Source organism: Oreochromis aureus, linkage group 4 (assembly GCF_013358895.1).
Source record: "Oreochromis aureus strain Israel breed Guangdong linkage group 4, ZZ_aureus, whole genome shotgun sequence".
In the NCBI taxonomy this organism is placed as follows: Eukaryota; Metazoa; Chordata; class Actinopteri; order Cichliformes; family Cichlidae; genus Oreochromis; species Oreochromis aureus.
The window spans coordinates 7,110,181-7,128,873 of record NC_052945.1 but is presented as its reverse complement, the minus strand read 5'-3'; the positions used below and the strand labels follow the sequence as shown (position 1 = coordinate 7,128,873).

The 18,693-nt window shown below is 41.5% G+C and overlaps 1 protein-coding gene across 1 annotated transcript; it reads left to right on the top strand.

Annotated features, from left to right (window-relative positions):
- Window positions 1-682: 682 nt before the first annotated feature.
- LOC116309302 (neurexophilin-1) lies at window positions 683-18,239 on the top strand. Its single transcript, XM_031725872.2, has 2 exons — window positions 683-1,287; window positions 13,831-18,239. The coding sequence occupies exons 1-2, from the start codon at window positions 1,231-1,233 to the stop codon at window positions 14,602-14,604; spliced, it is 831 nt and encodes a 276-aa protein (XP_031581732.1). The 5' UTR covers window positions 683-1,230; the 3' UTR covers window positions 14,605-18,239.
- Window positions 18,240-18,693: the final 454 nt, after the last annotated feature.

Genomic DNA, 18,693 nt, shown 5'->3' with positions numbered 1-18,693 from the left:
GCTTCTAATGAACTGAGTGTTATTGGGGAAAACTCTTTATTAATCACACCGGACTGAGGTGACGGTCACTGGTTCATCGGGGCTCACCATATACGTCAATACCCTTCAGCAGGGCTCCAGTTCGGTGTCCTTTGGGGAGGACAAACAATCTGACGATACCGTGTACGATGTGACCACGTGTGTGAGGATCAAACGCATTCTAGGAGATCCACAGCTCAGCATTAACCTCCTCAGTTACCATATGACAAGAGTTGTTTTTGTTGTGACAAGTGCAGTGTGAAAAAAGATCCAGTCTTTCCCAATCAATGTTTTTCACCCACCCACAGTGATGATTATATTTAATGAAAGGGTTGCTGGTGAGAAATGCCCACAGAGTTGTCAGTGGATTAGTAAGGCCGACTGCTGTAGGCTGAAAAACTCACGTCAGAAATACTCACAAGGGAATGGAAAACACTCAAGCCCTCACACAAGTGGGACAGATGTTTATCGTTGTGTAACTACTGGATATTTATGTTTACTGTAACTTATACAATTATATGTTAGCTCAACTGAGTAAAGAGAAAGTAACTGAAAGAGGGAGATGCTAGATAGGTGGGAAGAAAGTGAGATAAGGGAGGGGGTAAGAGAGGGAAACAGAGATTGGAGACTGGAGAAAGAAGGGGACAGACACAAACACATGGGTAGGGGAAGGGAGTGAGGTAGAGGCAGAGTGAGAGAGAGAGAGAACTGTTAAAACGTCTGTTTGCTCTTGCCAGTCTCAGCATCGCTCAGTTTCTGCAGGAGGCTGCAGCTCCATCCCTCCAGGATCTCCACTGGCACCAGTGACCAGATATGATCTACCCACCACCCTGTGTACCCGTCTAACTCTGAGCCGGAATCGCTTCATTTTTGCATGGATGATAACAGCCTTCCGCATGTTCATGGATTTCTCACACCATATGTAATCTGACTCAAACACGGGATTGGTGAAAAAAAAGTAAAGACAGTAGAGAATCACTCCAAGTGGTTTCCTACGTTTTTTAGGTCTGTGGAAACAGCACTTGAGTCAGCCATGGGCATGGGACCGTGCGCCAGCCGAAAGGGACCGGGTGCTGTAGGAAGAGCATCTTCCTGAAGGAGGAAAAGCCCGTCTTCGGGAGTTTTTTGTTCTTACCATTAACAATCTATATTCTTTTTTTCTTTTTCTGTTTTTCCTGCCGGGGCAGGGGACTGTGGGTTTTACGCGCCGGAATGATGCGTCCCAACCGAGGCTTCATCCTGCTCCTCCTCAACGGAACCGCTTGTTTGGTAAGAAAAGAGTGGGAGTGTGCAAAAAAAAAAGTCACACTGGGGTCTTTATGCATCTTTCTTCGAATTACCTCAAAATATCTTGTGCGTCAGAACGAACCGTAGAGGAAAAACTTCCAAACTCCGTGATATACGCTAATTAAAGGGGAAATGTTTGCGCAGACGTGCGTGGATAGCAGCTGACAGCTTAGATTAATCTGATGGAAATGATAAATTACGAGACGTGCAGGTCATTTGTGCTTCTTACAAAGATGCAGAGATAATCCTGGACTGCTGCACGACAGCACTGTGTTCACCGCAAACCAAATTCTGCTGATGTCTGGTTTGTTTGTTTGTTTTTTTTGCTATCACTAGTAATTGTTAAGACAATAACATTCACTCTGACCCCGCTCGTCTCGGGTACGCCGGGCACAGTGTCACTATTCTCGGGGGACACTCGTGCTGGCAGCGTGCTGAGCGCACCGTGCCATCGGTGTTTGTCACAAATCTGTTTTACTCTGTGCGTCTTTGGAGCCGCTTCGGTCCTCAGCACTGTAAGACTGTCAACAAACACTACATGTCCATTAAAAAGTTACAGTGTTACAAATTTATGATTTACTTTATCAAATCAACTCTAAAATATCAAACGCAAAACTGTGAATCAACTGAGGAAAAGTTTATTTAACCTTCCGTGAAAACCAGGCGTTATAGAAATGCATTATACACAAGATATAAGCCACATTTCAGCACTCTTTAAATTATGGCTTTGATTTGATATAAGCTGTAGCACCTTTACACTATAGGGCCATGCCCCAAGGTTCTTGTGTGTGAAACGGTACAGCAGAATCAGCAAGACAAAAGCTTGAATACTTTTTCATGTGAAAGATCCACAGAAAGATAAAAGCGCTGGTTTGTTTTTGTAGTCTTTGCTGTGAGAGCTCTTACCTTATTGAAAGATGTGATTAAAGACTGAATTTATACAGTAGGTGGAGAGAAATTTATGAGATCTAATTCAGCAAATTAATGCTAAATGGATTCATACACAACACCCCTGCCATCCTATAATGGATATGTAAACACTGAAGTTTCTGTAGCTTAAATAATACTGCCAGCATTGCATAACCTTACAATTTAATTTGGATCACCCACTCCTCTGTCATGTGCGCTTCTAGATTTATTAAAAAGCAGCCTTTAATGAGAAGTCAGCTCTTAAATCGCATGAGAAAACTTGAAAACATCCTTCTGTTCGGAAACCCCTAGGCTAAGGGTAGCTCAGTCATCTCAGGGCCCAGGGAATGAGCAAGATCCAAAAAAAAAACATGAGTGACTGAAATACTGAAGTGAGGTTGAGTGGCTGTTCAACCCGTTTGTGACGGCATTCCTTCAAGGATGACCTTGTGGTTTTCATATTAAGGTATTATTCAGATACTCAGAATAAAGTGATAGCTCTTTTGAGGATCTGAGGTCTAACAGACAGTGGTTGTAAGTGACTTAACAGACTCAGTGATATTCTTGGCTGAGACGGAGCTCTTTCAACGGATTCTTCAGTTCTCTGTGAAATATGAGACCACACGCTGTCTTAAAATATGGGGGACGAGTGCCTTTTCAGCTGTTGTATAACTAGATACAAGAGTGGGGATAATAGGCTTAACACTCACTTGTTGTTTTGGTTCTGGAAGCGTTTTGTGAGCTGCAGGGCTGCAGCCTATTGTAACCCAGAAGGTCTGTGGCTAAATGATAATGACATTAATTAGAGCCTTTTTTTCTCCCTCTCGCCAGACCATGTATCTATGAAAAACGTACACGGCATCCCTCAGCAGGGAATCTTGGGTAATTCATTAGCCCTGTGACACTGATAAATTATGGAGCAATTAATAAATTAAGTAACTTTTTATTAAGTAATGGAGCAGTGATTAATAATCACATGAGCCTGCTATGCATTAAAAATTCGATTTGGATGATTTCTGTTGTAATAGCGCTGCAATTTTCAGAGAGGGTTCAGTCTCGAGGGATCTTTTGCAAATGGCTACTAATACAGACGACTATTAACACAAGGTGCCACTCTGGTTGTTGTTTATGTGATGAATGATGTGTTTCAAATGTTAATTATCCCCTGAATTTGAATGAAGGGTTATGAATAATAAAAGCCATCTCAGTTGTATAATTGACTGCTTGAGAAATTATGTTTATTTTTGGCAGCAGTTGGAGTTATTTTTCATCAGTGAAGCTCAGCAATCTGACTGCATTTGTTTCACTAAACTAAATCGCTAGAGTGATTTTTCTCAAGACAGTCTATTGAATACTTAGGATGAAAGTGAGAGTCAGCTCTAATGTGAAAATTTCCAGTTTTGGAAGGGCAAATAGACAGGTGTAGGCAGATGTAAGAATGAAAGAAAAGAGCTGGAGTGAACCAAGATATTGGTGCTAGAAAAGGAGTCAGCTAAACATCTGCCTCAGAGGTTTATACCCCTAATTGACAGTCATCACAGATTCTGTGTGATTTTCACAGAATTACACATGTTAATCCACACGGAATTACAAACGCAGCCGTGTGGATGAACCAGGGTTGATGGGATGAAATCTCAGACCAGCCAGTGAAATCTGGGAGGAGTGAGGTCAACGAGATGTGCAGCTCTCTCTTTCAACAATCTTAGGAACTATCAATAGAAGAATGAAGTGTCCTCGAAAAGGGCATTGAACTCTGATGCTCCGGTGAGCTGCAGAATTTCTTCTCTGCAATTGTTTGAAGAACCAAATGCATTACTCGAATTCAACACGGCACATTTGTGTTATTTTAGACTGGAAAATGCAAACCTAACTATAATTTTACTGACAAGGAGAATTGCGTCTCTACAGTTCAATAAATGGAGATATTCAAAAAGAGCTTTTTGTTAAGTAATTTTGCGCTGTAACCTTCATGTATTAAAAATCTCTGGGGGAACGTAGGCTTGACTCTTTGTGAATCACAGATGCTCTTTCTCACCAGATTTTTCTGGAAGGGGTAGCCCCAGGTAGCCTTTCTGTGGCCGTGAGAGACAGAACCGCTTTATGCTCACACTGATTGCTTTCTGCACAGATGCAGACACTGGCCATCATGCTTGATAACTGAATTTCACTTCTGTAGCTGAGCACCGAATGTCACTTTTTACAAATTGAATTTCTGTGGAGACATTCATACATATTTGAAGGTCTACATGCCACACTTTTCGCTCTGCGTGTAAGTAATTTGAAAAAAAAGAAAAGAAAAGAAAATGTGACACTTTGAAGAATTCACACTGGGAAATTGGGAACTAGTGCTGTTCTGTTTTCTCTTTCTTAACTTTTACTCACACCCTCCATTTGACTTTGCCATCAGCAAGGAAACACTTACTCAAGACGGCGAATCAATTAATAACAAATTGTGCTGTTACATTTAAAGCTGGAGAGCCAAAATCAGTTTTGTGACAAAGACAAGATTTTACATCACAGAAGCATAACAGCACAAAAACTGAGACAACAAAAGACATTAAATCCAGGCAGCTTTTGCTGTGTGTGAAACAGCAGAAGACAGCATGGTGCGGCAAACGCACTCTGTGCAAAGCTGAAGATTTGTGCGTGTAGTTAAAGAGCAGAGGCTGCCTGACGCTAATTCTAACCACATCAGACTCCCCTCTCTGTTCTGGCCTGTCACAAACTCTTAGATTCATGTTTCTTAGATACCTGTCCTCCTAGCAGGGTCACTGACCTTGTCCACCCAGATACATACCACCTCATCTTGCGAAACAAATAGAAGAAAACTCAGTCCGATGCTGCATACATCGCATGTAGTCACAAACGTGTACAGCCGCACCAGACCGAGCGCAGTTTTTTTCTTCAGCTTCCCCGCTCTCGTCCTCTTTGCCATCTTATAAACTTTCACTCTGCGCCTCTCATCCCACGCAGATGCTGGAAACACAAAAACTCATTCATAATTGTCAAATTTCTATCATAAGGGAAGGTCGGCTCTGTATCCACGCAAGCCGAGCAGTCTACTGTGCTGAGGGTATGTGCCGTATAGTTATGAATGTCATAACTGGGTGACGTGAAGATGAAAATGATTATCTCATTATATCTTTATCATCAGCAGCAGAAAATGCACTTCATGTTTTATCCATCAACATAGAGGAAAATGACAATTCAGGTCATACCCTTCAAACAAGCAGTGATTAAATAACCAAAAAAGTTTACTCAAAGATCTGACCTTCAGTATCAATAGGAGTCGTTTTTATTTAGGAAACTAAAAATCTAATGGACTTGTAGATAATAGTGTTTTTAGGCTAAACCACTTCCACATAATTCTTAATTCTGGGGTAATGATAGGAAGATAAGTTAAACAATATCCCCTTGTTACTGATGAAAACAACATTTTGAGGTTATTATTATTACAGCATCAATCACTTTCAGCGTTTATTTACATGAGCTTCTGGATCTAGCACTATTTGTATTTTTTCCAGATCATTTTGAAAAAAATATGCAAAGTACTTTATCATTGCTAAGATTAGTGTCTTTTTATTAATAATGCATTTAGAAAAGTAATTGGTTTGCTCAGATAATTCGGGCATCCTTGAATATTGCTTAAATTTGATGTCTTTGCTTTTTGATTCTTATTCTCTTCTCGTCACTTTACTTGTGTGGCTCTAGCGCTATTTTCCTCTTTGTTTCATTCGAACAAATTAAACAGCTAGGAGCAGTCGCAGAACATATAAACAACATATAAACATGACGCAGCAGCGGATGAGCAGTCCTGGACAATCTTTGTAGCCTATTGCTTGCAGGGTAAAACGGCTTGAGTTATGAACATGCACAGCATGTAGGACCCCAGAGGTGCACCTCTCCACCACCCCCGACCACCCAGTGAGCCCCTCCCACAGGCTCCAGGCAGCCCCGTAGCAGAGACCCAGACAGACAGAGAGAAAGCACACACCCTGACACACTGACAGCCCTTCATATTGAAGCGCCAAGCTGTCCTCAGACAGAATACGTTGTCTCCTCAAAACCAGCACAATTTACTGTGGCATTGCTTTCTAGGAGACTGCAGGGAAGACAGAGCAGACCCTGAAAGAATATCTGTAGGTTTGTCTACTGGTTCAGATAGTGAAGTGTGGATTACAGTGCACAGCTTAAAGAAAAATGACTCGTTGCCTCGGGTATAATGAGTGGGTGTAACTCCCCGGGGAGCCAGATAAAGATGCGCATGACTTTCGCACAAAGGAATAACTAAGGATGGGAAAATCCATAACCGACATTTTAATTTCACAGAGCTTCTGCTGGAGCTAACAATAATCAAAGTTGTTTGAATGTTTTCTGAAAATACAAACTGTAATAGGAAGTATCAATATAAAGTGAAGCTTTCATTGTTTTAAAATCTGTAGGCATCTCAGCAATAGTGGAAAAGGCAATATGGGACCAGGGGATTTGGGTTTATTTGAAAGGGGAACACTCGGCTGTCAGTGTAGTTTAACACTGAAGAAAACCAAAGCTTTCATGCTGACCTCATCATGGTGTTGCTTGAGCTGCCACACCAGACTGAAACCAGTGTGCAGAAGCCCATTAATATTCTCATTTCTCTCAAAATCTGTAAACAGTCTGTTCTGCATGACTGACCATCTAGTATGCAGTTTACCAGCGTGCCGACCAGTGACGGTACAGTGATTTTCAGGGTCAGAGTGGTGCACATGTCCAGACAGGGCCTGCTGAGAGTCTATACAGGGGTTTCCAATTATAGGAAATGCACAGCCATGGATAATGGGAATGTTTTTGCAAAGCACATTGATTTCTGATTTTTTATTACATTGCTACATGAAACATCAATTTGAGGAGTTACACAGATCGCACAATTACTCTAAAAAGCCATCTCTAAAGTGACACCTAAATGTCTATTAACTGTTTAAGCTAAGGTAACTTGATTTATCAATCCATTTTTTCCATTTCATTAAAAGAAACCAACATTGATTTTTAGAGAGCTTTATCATGGTCATATTATTTATGTTTTATATTTACCGTTTTATAGTTGCAGGACACAACATTAATGTTAACAACTGTCATTTGAGCAAGATATTATGTAAGAATGGTTAAAAAAATGATGGTTAAATTTCAAATATGCAAATCATATTGAAGTAATGCACATACTTTTCCAAAATAGACATTTAAACATTGAACAAAGCCAGGTTCCCAATTCTTCTTGGCACATTAGAGTCAAAGGGTTTTCATAGAGGTGCCTTTGGCAATTTCCTTTCATCACTTCATAAATCTAAAAATGCTCTCAGTTATCACTATGGTTGTAGGAATAAAATGTACCATGAAGCAGGCTCTTAATGATAAAAGAAAAGGAACAAAACAAGAAAATTACCTTCATAGATAGATAGAATAAAGCTCTATCTACAGGGCTACTTTACCTATAGCATCTCTCCTTTAGAAACTGAATCGTGTTTCTGTTCCGCTGGTGACATTTCCAGATTGTGTCCAATCCAGCTGAGATGGACTGCAGAGTGTCAAATGTCTTACAAGCAAGCACTTGTGATCACGTTTCCCCTTCCTGCTCACATTTGGTTTAATCAGTTAAAACACTGAAAAGTCTAAATTCAGCTAGAAGATTGCTGAGACGGCTGGAACTTCAGACATCTAAGTGTCTGACCTGTTTGTCATATGTAAATGAGGTTTACATATTCACTTTAGCAGCTTTATGTGTATGCCACTCGTGATGCCAGACAGAACCTCAAAGCAGTCGGCTAGGCGTGCGCGTTTACCATGCTAATGTGAACACATCTAGCCCACGTATAAATTAAATGACAGTGACCCAACATATTCTCAGTTCAACCACAGCTGTCCGCTAATGAGAGAATCCCAAGATTCAGGACCTTTTTAGAGGTACTATAAGTGTAAAAGGAGCCCATTCACACAGTTACACACTTTCTCAGCTGGGAGTTGCACAGCTAAACCATTGTCTGATTTGGCCACTCAGCACCTCTCCACTGAAGCAATTTAACAGCCTCCCTCAGGAGCATATTAATGGTGGTTGTGCAGGAATGACAAAATTATTTTCATTTATATGTGTTCAAAAATTAACAGAAAGACTGTCGCACTGTATCAGACAACAGCCCTTAATAAAAAGGGCATTTAACTGAGGGTTTTATGCCTCCATGAGACAATCCTGCAGTCCTCCCAGCCTTTACCAGACAGGTATGACTACTGTAGCAGTGGCTTTAATCAGCTGAGTCTCCCAGCCCTTGCTTTGGTCCCCACTCTGTGGGGAATAACTGGGGAGAAACCATCCCCTGCTGCCACTTTCCATCCTCCCTCGCACTGCCAACTTGTCGATATCTTATAATGTAAAAATTTGATAGCCAATTCAGAGTCTAGCTTCAGTCTGAGCATACAAAATGAGCTCAAGTCCTCTGGGACCGCACAAGTGAACATGTCCAAAATGGGCTGGTAAAAAGAAGGGTGGAGGATGCAGAAAGACAGAGTATGTTAGAAAAAATAGTTTCGAATAAAAAAGATTCAGTGTATTGAGTTTGTTCACGTACCGCAGATCTTAGTTCCAGTGACCCCAGAGAAGCTGGAGTAAATTATTCATTAAGAGTCAAATGGCTTGTTTCTTGTGAAATTACCTTTCTCTCGCTCACCTCTTCTTGGATCTACACTAGCTAGAAGAATAATTAGTTATAAGGGCACAGCCATTTTCAGACTTTAATCATGTAACAGAGAAATCTCCTGCAGTGAGCATATTACATCTGGAGATGGGGAGAGGAGGCACGGGCGGGGCGTGGGTAAGGTGGTAGTGTGAATGAAGCATTGACTAACACTTAAGAAATCTGAGCTGCCTCGGTCTTTAATTAAAAATTGATGTCATATTAGAGATGAATATTTCAACTCAACAGCCAGAGGAAAGTGGAGTGCTTATTGAACTTGTCAGCTCTGCAGGACAAGCACATGCTTAAGCCCCATCGGGTGGCCCCCACTGAAGGATTCAATCAATAAGTTTACTCTTTTCCAGCTCATGCATTCATATAACACGCAAAGATACATATGTAAGCTGTATGTCAGAAAATTGACAAACTAAATTCAGCTCAGGTGTCCCAACAAAGGCTTCACCATAAACCCTATGATGAACACTACCATGGCAATACCATTTTAGCTAATAAGGCAATCCATTGCAATATTAGCATTCATTTAGACTCTTTGTTTCCCACTGATTGCATTTTTATTACATTTTGGTCCCTCCATTATAAACATCTAATTCTTGAGCTGCAGAATGTACCACTGTGTTCATGAGATCTGATGCTCAGCAGCCAGTGTACAGTCAATGGGATTTGAAGTGTTTTCAATAGGAACAAGTACATGCTGTGACCGAAAACAAAGCCTGAAGATCAGTGAGAGAAAATCGGAGGAGTACTGAAAACCCAACACATTCTCATCTCAAAATGTAACATACGACGCCATATGACAAATCATCGGTATGTTACGCGGTTAGAAACATGAGGAATGAATCTACACATGTACATTTATTTTAGTTTCTCATCATTAATTGCTTTGGAAAACACTATTTAATATGATTAAGGATAAGATTATGATTAGGATTAAGGTTAGGGTTAGGCCTGGACACGGCTGGAACTTGTGTTACCGCCGGGAGTGTCATTCTATTGGATTCCATCCACAATCCCGTGCGTATCATGGTGACATGGAAGATTACCTTTCGCGTTCCTGTGGGATGTCTCGGGATGTGACAAATCGTCGGTATGTTACATGCTGGGAATGAGAACGGTCTCGAAAACCAAGACAGTCAGCTGAAAGACAATAAGACCGGCACAGTTAATGTAGTTTTGTTGCTACAACTCCGTTTTACAACAGTAGTTGATTTAATGATTTAATTTTTTGTTTTGAAAAAAATATCAGAAACAGTACAAAACAGAACAAAATGCCAAATCCTCATTGAGAAGGAAAAAAATCTGAAGTTGACTACCTAATCTGTTCACAGTAGAGATGCGAAATCCATGTAGCTCTTCATCTCTGAAGTATATTTTGCAGGATATCTCCAACAGTCACAAGTTACGTCAGAATGTGTAGACTACTTCTTAGAAACAGTGGTCTATCACCAGTCCCTTACTTCTGTGAGTTATGGTGGAGATTTTACTTAAGTCACCCCATGATCTCTGTGCTATATTATGGCAACAGAGTGTTTCTGTCACCAGGGGAAAGGGGTTAAAATGGTGTACCTGTCACAGTAACAGGCTGATTATTGCCTGTGGAGCAGCCAGGCTTCTGAGGATCGCTCCCCTACCATACGTCCTGCTGCTAGAGAGGCTTGGGGCCTGTGCTCACTGAGGCTGAATGACTCACAATTACCACAGCGACAGAGCCCGCAGCCACCTCCCATCCTCTCCAGCCGTTTCACTGACTCACTTAGTGCACATGACAAATGACAAAATCACCCCGAACCTCCACCCCCTCACTAAGACCTGATTGCCCATCGCCCACACTTTGCCTACAGTACTTAAAGCTGGGATACATCTTGCCAAGCTTCATGAAACAAAACAAACTTACTCTGAGAGAAACTTCTTCTGGTTTTTCAAAGCAACATTACACTGTGTTGCACTATATGGCTGGTTTATGTTGTATATTTTAGGATGACCTAGTGAACAATAAAACTTTGGTATAGTGGCTACAGCCCTGGAACAACCGCGCATTTTCTAACTCTTTAAAACACTTCTTAAAATTTTATGAAACTGATCATTAAAAAATGCAAGGTACTCACAGTACATCATCATCTGTTAGATTAGATTATAAATCTGAAAGCATGTGGCTTATATAAATACCCAAAGCAGATGGCATTTAGTGCTGGATTGTTAATAAAACAATGTTTTTGTTTCCCAAATACAAAAACATTCCCCTAAAGTAAAGCAAAACGTTCTGTTTTTTCACTCTGAAAACGAAACTAATTTCAGTTATTCTACAATATCTTAAATCATAAGCTTCCTGTATTTTCATAGTTAAATGCAAAGGGGATAAGAATTGTAGCATTGTGCACTTTTTTAGAAGGCAGCACTGTCATGTGCTACCATATAATGTGTGACTTCATTTACCTTTAAGATACATCATTCAACAGTGAAACCACAAAGACTACTATTCATTTATTGCCAAAAACACAATTCCAGTTACAGGTATTGTGTTTGGACTGGTGCACAGAGTGTGTTCTGTTACTCTAGTAAGTGTTGTCGCTCTAACTCAGGTTTTCTTCAGAGCCAAATTAAGCTCATTCTTCCATTTGCCTTTGACAATGATGCTGTACACTGGATCTGACACTTCCAGCAGTGCCAGACATTTAAATCTTCTGTTTAACAATAGCACAGCGTTCACTTCATCTCTACTCCTGCAGCCCAGCCTCTCTGACTCCCTAATGAAGACTGTGCAAAAGAGGGAAGGAGGAGGGATACTTTGCTTAATGTGTAAGCTACAACAAAGCATGTTGCAATATGTTTCTGCTCAGATACGAGCACTGGCACCATCTGAGAATTGCTGGCAAAGTGATGAGAATCTTAAAACAAATGGGCAGTTTCATAGAAACTGTAGGACACCGCAGGGGCTCTTGAGTGCTATCTGGGGAGGCAGGCAGATTGCTACCCTCTGTGCCCAGCAGCCATGGGCTCACTGAAGAAGAGAAATCAAACACAAACTAGTCCTTCAATAGGAGCCATGGGTAATGGTATGTCATCAAAGTCATCCTGTCTAGCCTCAACTTTCCTGTCTAAAAAGAAAATGAGAGAAAAAGAAAAAAAAACAAAGATATGTTTGAAAAGATTAAAATCAATAAGTCTAAGCGCTTTTGAATTTTGGTTCATTATTAATGAGTTTGGGATTCTCAAAGAAGCTATCTGTTTCAAGAGGAAGGAGTCTTTGTCAGGACTGTTATCGGCCCCCGTGGGGAGACTGAAGGATCTAAGCAGCAGTGTAGCGTAGCAGCAGACAGGTAACTAGAGCAGAGGGCATCTGGCCTGTAACACCCCCATGGGAATAAAGCCAGATTAAGGGGAAAAGGGTGTCCTCTCATCTGAGTCCAAACACCAGACCACAACCACATCAGTGGGAATCCTTTCAAGACAGTTGAAATGCGATACACGTTGTTATGAAAGGAAATACATGTTTTTAGAGAGACAGAAAAATCAATATCACTGACTAACTGCAGAGCAAGTGAACAAATCTGAGTGAGCTTGAAAAACCTGCATAAAATGGAATAAAAATGAGTCAGACTTAATAATCCTGACTAAGCCTGTATAAGGAAGCCCTGGCAGTCAAGACAGTAGATGGATCAGAGCACAGACAGAGATGCATGCATTATGCATCATTGTAAAATCTCTCTGGGCAGAGCGCGCACACACACGCACGCACACACATACACAAACTTACCCCAGCGCTCGCATTTGCATCACTTATTGTTTGCATTTACCACAACTCAAAATTCACAAACGATGTGAGTGTGTGCTCCTTACTATCAGATCCAAAGGACACAACAATTCTGGATACCTCCATGGCACATTAGACAGAAGCTACCTGTTAATAGATCATTACCATTGAATAATTACCCATTACTTTGCAAGCACATTCACACACTCATCACAAAGCTACTGCTGAGCACAGCAGCACTATCTTATCTCCCTCCTTCCTCTTCCCCTCCCTTCAGTTGATGTTAACATCTGACAGCTTTGTGTGTCTGCCGATACAGATTTTTTCTTTAATTAAAACACTGGAAGTCTTAATTGGACATTACACTTTATTCTCAGGCCCTCCCGTTTGCCCACCTCCCCATCCTCAAACACTTTGATCCTCCAACCAAATGTTTCGAGGCCATAGTAGTTTCCCCATGCACTCATACCGGAGTGCTTAAGAAGCAAAAAGCTCACTTTAAAACAAGAAACATAGCTTAGTCTCTACTTTCCACTTTGACATTTTTCCTTTAGGATTTTAATACAAGGAAAAAAATCTTTCCACTTGGATTATCTTGCAATTTAGTTCTGGTGAAAATTAATTAATTAATTTTAGTAACAGTTAGTATGTACAGTACATTTCCTGATTGCAGCTCTTCATTGTTTCAAAGCCTTTGCAGACAAATATCCACTTTCACAAATATTGATTAAACTGTTCAAGAACACAGGAGTCACACATGTCACGTGAATTCATTTATGATGTGGATTTTGTGTTTGAATCTGTTCTTTGAGCCCTCTGGCCTCCCAAGTAGCTGATGGAGCCGAGTGAGCTTAGGGAATTACTCTGCCTCTGTGAGAACTTGACATAAGGGAGTATTTCTTTCTCAGCCAAGGTAAACAAAAGATTTTAATAATAGCACTAGCGTAAAGTTATATAAATATATATAAATAAAACATTGATAGAATGTCAGTTAAAATCTCTCGAGGTATGAACACTAAATTAAGTATTGATTAAACCGTTAATTTGGTTTCTGTCTACATTTTTTTCTACCTTGCTAATAATTGCTTATACCTTTTTTTTTCTCCATTTACCTTCTCTGATCCCCTCCTCCACAATACTCTCCAGGTGGCACTGAGTCAAGAAGATGACTCCTCAAACTCCAAGAGCTCCTCAGATGACTCCTCCCAGACAGTGGGCCTCCTGGGCGGGCAGGCTTCGCTCTCACCCCTGAGCCGCTGGATGCTACACAGTAAAAGCAGAGCTGCTAACGCCACCTCTCTGGAGCTGCCCTACCACTCTCCAGTCCCTTTCTCCAAGCAGGAGTTTTCGAAACAGGAGTTCTGGGAGATGTTGGGCAGTGATCTGCTCAAGCCTGACGCCTCGAACCCCAGGGTCAAACGTCGACCAATTGTTAAAACCGGCAAGTTCAAGAAGATGTTTGGCTGGGGAGACTTCTATTCCAATATCAAGACAGTAAGGCTTAACCTGCTAATCACCGGCAAGATTGTGGATCACGGTAACGGCACATTCAGCGTCTACTTTCGACACAACTCCACAGGCCAGGGCAACATCTCAGTCAGCCTGGTACCACCTGTCAAGGCAGTAGAGTTTGACCTGGAGCGCCAGAGTGTGGTCTACCCCAAGGACTCCAAGATCTTCAACTGCCGTGTAGACTATGAGAAGGTGGATCGCAGCAAACGCACCTCGTTGTGCAACTATGACCCATCCAAGACCTGTTTCCAGGAGCAGATCCAGAGCCACGTGTCCTGGATTTGCTCCAAGCCTTTCAAGGTCATCTGTATCTATATTTCCTTCTACAGTACGGACTACCGCCTGGTGCAGAAGGTCTGCCCGGACTACAACTACCATAACGAGATGCCCTACCTGCCTTCGGGCTAGAGGACCTGTAGGCGGGGAGGAGAGGCAGGAGGAGAGAGGAAAAGGGGGATGAGTGGGAGTGACTGCAACTCGTGAGGAGGAAACCAAGTCTGTGAATGTCATAGCGGCAGCGAGACACTTTAAAAAAAACCTCTCTGTAGCCTGACTGTTGTAAGATGTATAAACATATATGCAAAACAAAAAGTACAGTATGCAGATAATGAGGCATTCAGAATGCTTAACTGCAGTATTCATTAACTGGACTGGTAGGGAAAAATCAAAAACCGCCAACTTGCACATTCTTACCTCAGACCAGTTTCTATATGCCAACTTCTCGCCAGCTATTTCTCTCTTCCATTAAGTCATTTGTTAATGTTGTCTTAATGTCCTTTTAAACACCCTTTACCAAATTCTTCTTCTTCAAAGTCACAACGCAGTATTGCATCTTTGATATGATCCACTGGAGAGCTGATGCAAAATCAGACTTTATAAATATGGTAAAGTGCCACACTGACTGAAACATACCACAGGGAACATAAATCTTTTTTTTTTCATAAAGAGAAGATGAATGTAAAGTGTAACCAACCATAGGACCATTCAGGTTACACTCTCAGTCTTTTTAAAGGGCATATATTTAATGTGAGGGAACGTCCACCCCCAGAACAATGTTTAAAGTCCCTCCTCACACTCGGTTTCTCTTTTCCCATCTGCATTCTCTGATGCAGCCACCCTACCGTATCACTGATGTGTAGTCTTTACCTGCAAAATCTAATCATAATATATCCTTCAGTTACATTACCCCAGTTCCATAAAAGAGAAATAGGAGGTAGAGAGAGGAAAAATAATAAAATTTACCAAAAAAAAAAGAAAAGAAATTGCTCATTAAAGATTCAGGACCGGGGCTTAAGACAAGTTCAGTGTGAGGAAAATAACTAGATTCTGCATAGTGATAAAATTGGCCCTTCACTCTTAAGAGAGAAGGTAGGGGAGTGAAAGACGGGGAGATTCGGTGTGCTCTTTTAATTAAAGTGGAGAAGGAGACGTAGAGTATGCAGCGCCTTCTATTGTCCCCTCTGTATGAAAAAGATTACATTTTGTTGCCGTCAGGATTCCTGATTTCACGCCTTGATAACTTTGACTGTGTGAGGGAGATTGCTCTCTCACGACAAATACTGTGTTCACTAAAGTCAGCCCGTTATCTTGAATAAATGAAAATATTATCATAATAATTACATGTAATTTAATCTCCTTTAGAACTAATTATGGTTTCAATGAGAGGGCAAAACGTATTCCTGAAAATCAAGTCAGTGGGTAGGAGGATAAGAGGACGTTCACAGGGATTGCTGTGTTTTTGTATGGCGGCAGCAGCCAAAGCTCAGCCCAGAATTAACTGCTCTCATTAAGATAAATGGCCACTGGCTGGCCCATCTCATGTTACTCTCACAAACAATATCAGTGGAGAGCAGCCACAATGGAGCTATGAATTAAATAGGGTGACATGTTGTGTGCTGAGAGGTTACCACTGTCCTGTTTATGAGGACACAATGCCTTCTTGGTTCATTAACGATGAACAGTCACAAGACAGGTGTGAAGAGTCATTAAACAGTGATATAAGATAACCAGTTTGATGCTAATGTACTGTGACATCAGTGATGTAGCCAGATCTGTGCACACACATGTGTGACTGCAACTGCACAGCAATCTCGCAAGTGGACCCAAGCAGCAGCAAAGTCACCATGAAGCCGTCCTCCTGTGGGGGGTAGCATAAGGCCAGACATAAATGCATTGCTCTGGCTGCGCTTTATGAGCTTAGAGAGCAAGAGTAGGAGGTTAAAAAAAACGAAAACAACCCGTCGTCAGCTAAAGATAGTAACAACGAGCTGTACATCTGCACATCAGAGACGGATTTTTAGTTTAGAGTGGGGTGATTCTTCTCTATATGCAACAAACAACCTGTGGCCCGGAGCAAATGTCAGCTGTGCACAAGCATGTCTGCAGGTGACAGATAGCTACACCACCCGCAGCCATTATAAATGGTGTTCATCTGTCTGAGTCAAACCTCTGTCTCCTTCTGCATGTTATTGTTTTATCTAAGCACATATTTCATAAATGCTTGGATGCCCTGCTTGTTGACAACACACTTATCTGTCTGCTGTGCCTCTTATTCCATACGTTTTACAATCAACAATCACTGAAGGGATTTCCCTAAAGAGGCTCAATCAATCAGAGTTCCAACTATGTGAAAGCAAACAGAGGCAGATTTTGATTCAGCCACATCACAGTTACAATCTGAGCTTCGTCTTTTTTTTTTTTTGGAAAGCATTCACAGAATCCCAGTGGAACATTCAAAACAGGTTTGACAACAACTCAAACTATAGACCTGATACTTGTCTGAAAGTATACTTGTTGTCTGAAAGTCCTTTTCCTCGACTGGAGGAAGTTTCACGTGTTTAAAATGCATCCAGCAGCTTGAAAGAACCACTGCCTTCTGCTCTGTTCATCCATTTCCTCACCCACCAGCTCTCTCTGCCCCTTCCTCTCCAGACACCCGCATGTTACTCAGCCATGTGCCCCGCCGTCTTCATGCTGTTGTCTCCTCCCCGCGTGTGACCTGGCTGACTGGCTTCAGCCTCTGTACCCTCCCTTATCCTGAAGTTGAACCCTGCTGCGGGTAGTTCCTCACTACTGCCCTGCCTGCCCTCCAGCACACTGTGCTGAGCTGAGCTGGCTAATCTCTGCGAGCTTAGTGTCGAGCCAAGTGAACATCGGCAGTGAGAACTCCTGTCTCCCCGCTATCTGTTTCTCTCTATAGTTATATCCCATCAAACAAATGTGTGTGCACACACAGTCTTAAGATGTGCTGGTTTAAGTATTTTCTTCTCTGCTGTTCAAAGCAGAGTTCTTACATAAACCCCTGGATTGTGAGGACGTGAAATCTCTTCGAGAGCACGCCATTGTAGTGCCCATCACAGATATGGCCCAGTAACCTTGATATTCCTCTCCTCGTGTCCCGCAGGGCATCTGGAGAGAAGTTGGATACTCATATATGAAGGAATCAAACTGGTCAACATGAGCCCTCAACACTGTACCATTATAGAAAATATCAAGGACGCATGTTGGGCTACCCACTGAGAAGAAGCTCCTCACTCTGCTCCTTACCGATCCTCTGACATCTACAGCAATACTCTCACTGAGACTCCACCCTCTCTGCCTCTCCGGGGCGAGATAAAGAAAGGCTGCTTGGCAAAGCTGAAGAGAAAGTCATGTCGCTATGGGACGGTGTTGTTGGTGGCAGCAGCCTTATTGTTGACCCACCTGGTGCCAACAGATGTGGATTTTTTGGCCTTAGAGACTGCAAGACAACACTGATCCACACGACAAACATTAGTAACAAATTCAGACTGTCAAAAAAATAATTATACATATAAATAAATAAATAAATAAATATATATATATATAAAGGCTAAGAGTCCTCAGATCTGAATAAAGTTGTATTTAAATGTGGGTCATGAAGTGAAGGTTGTCTGTTTTACCTTTTTGTTGCTCATGGTTTTGTCATGTGGATGATATACTGTATGGATGAAATGATGGAATTTAATGTGGTTTTCAACATTTTAAAAATCAATAAAGTACACAGAAGTACTTGAGCCACTTCAGTTGTAGAGAAACAGGCTCCGGCATTAATATCTGGTTGTACTCTGTGTGTAGGAAGAGTGTGTCAACAATGCTGAAGTCTCTATTTTCTTGTATTTGCATACCCATACTGTGTGCCAAAGGCAAAGAAAAGATGTGACAAAATTTTTTGCCAAGGGCTCTTGCAGATTTATATGCAGAGAGAGAAAGAGGAAGAGGAAAAGAGAGTAAGGAGGAAAATGGGGTTGAGAGAGACCAAGGAAATATTTCAACTGGAGTGATGCATGAACATAACTTCATCCCCTAATTAGCCTCCTCTTTCGTTTTTCCCCCTCTCGTCTCTTTCACTCTCAATTTCTTTGTTGTGCGTCTTCGCACTCCTCTTTCATTTTAAAATACAACTGACATTACATTCATTCTACTTCTTAATTAAATCCCAGACAACTGTTAATGAGGAGACAGGTTCAAATATTCGGC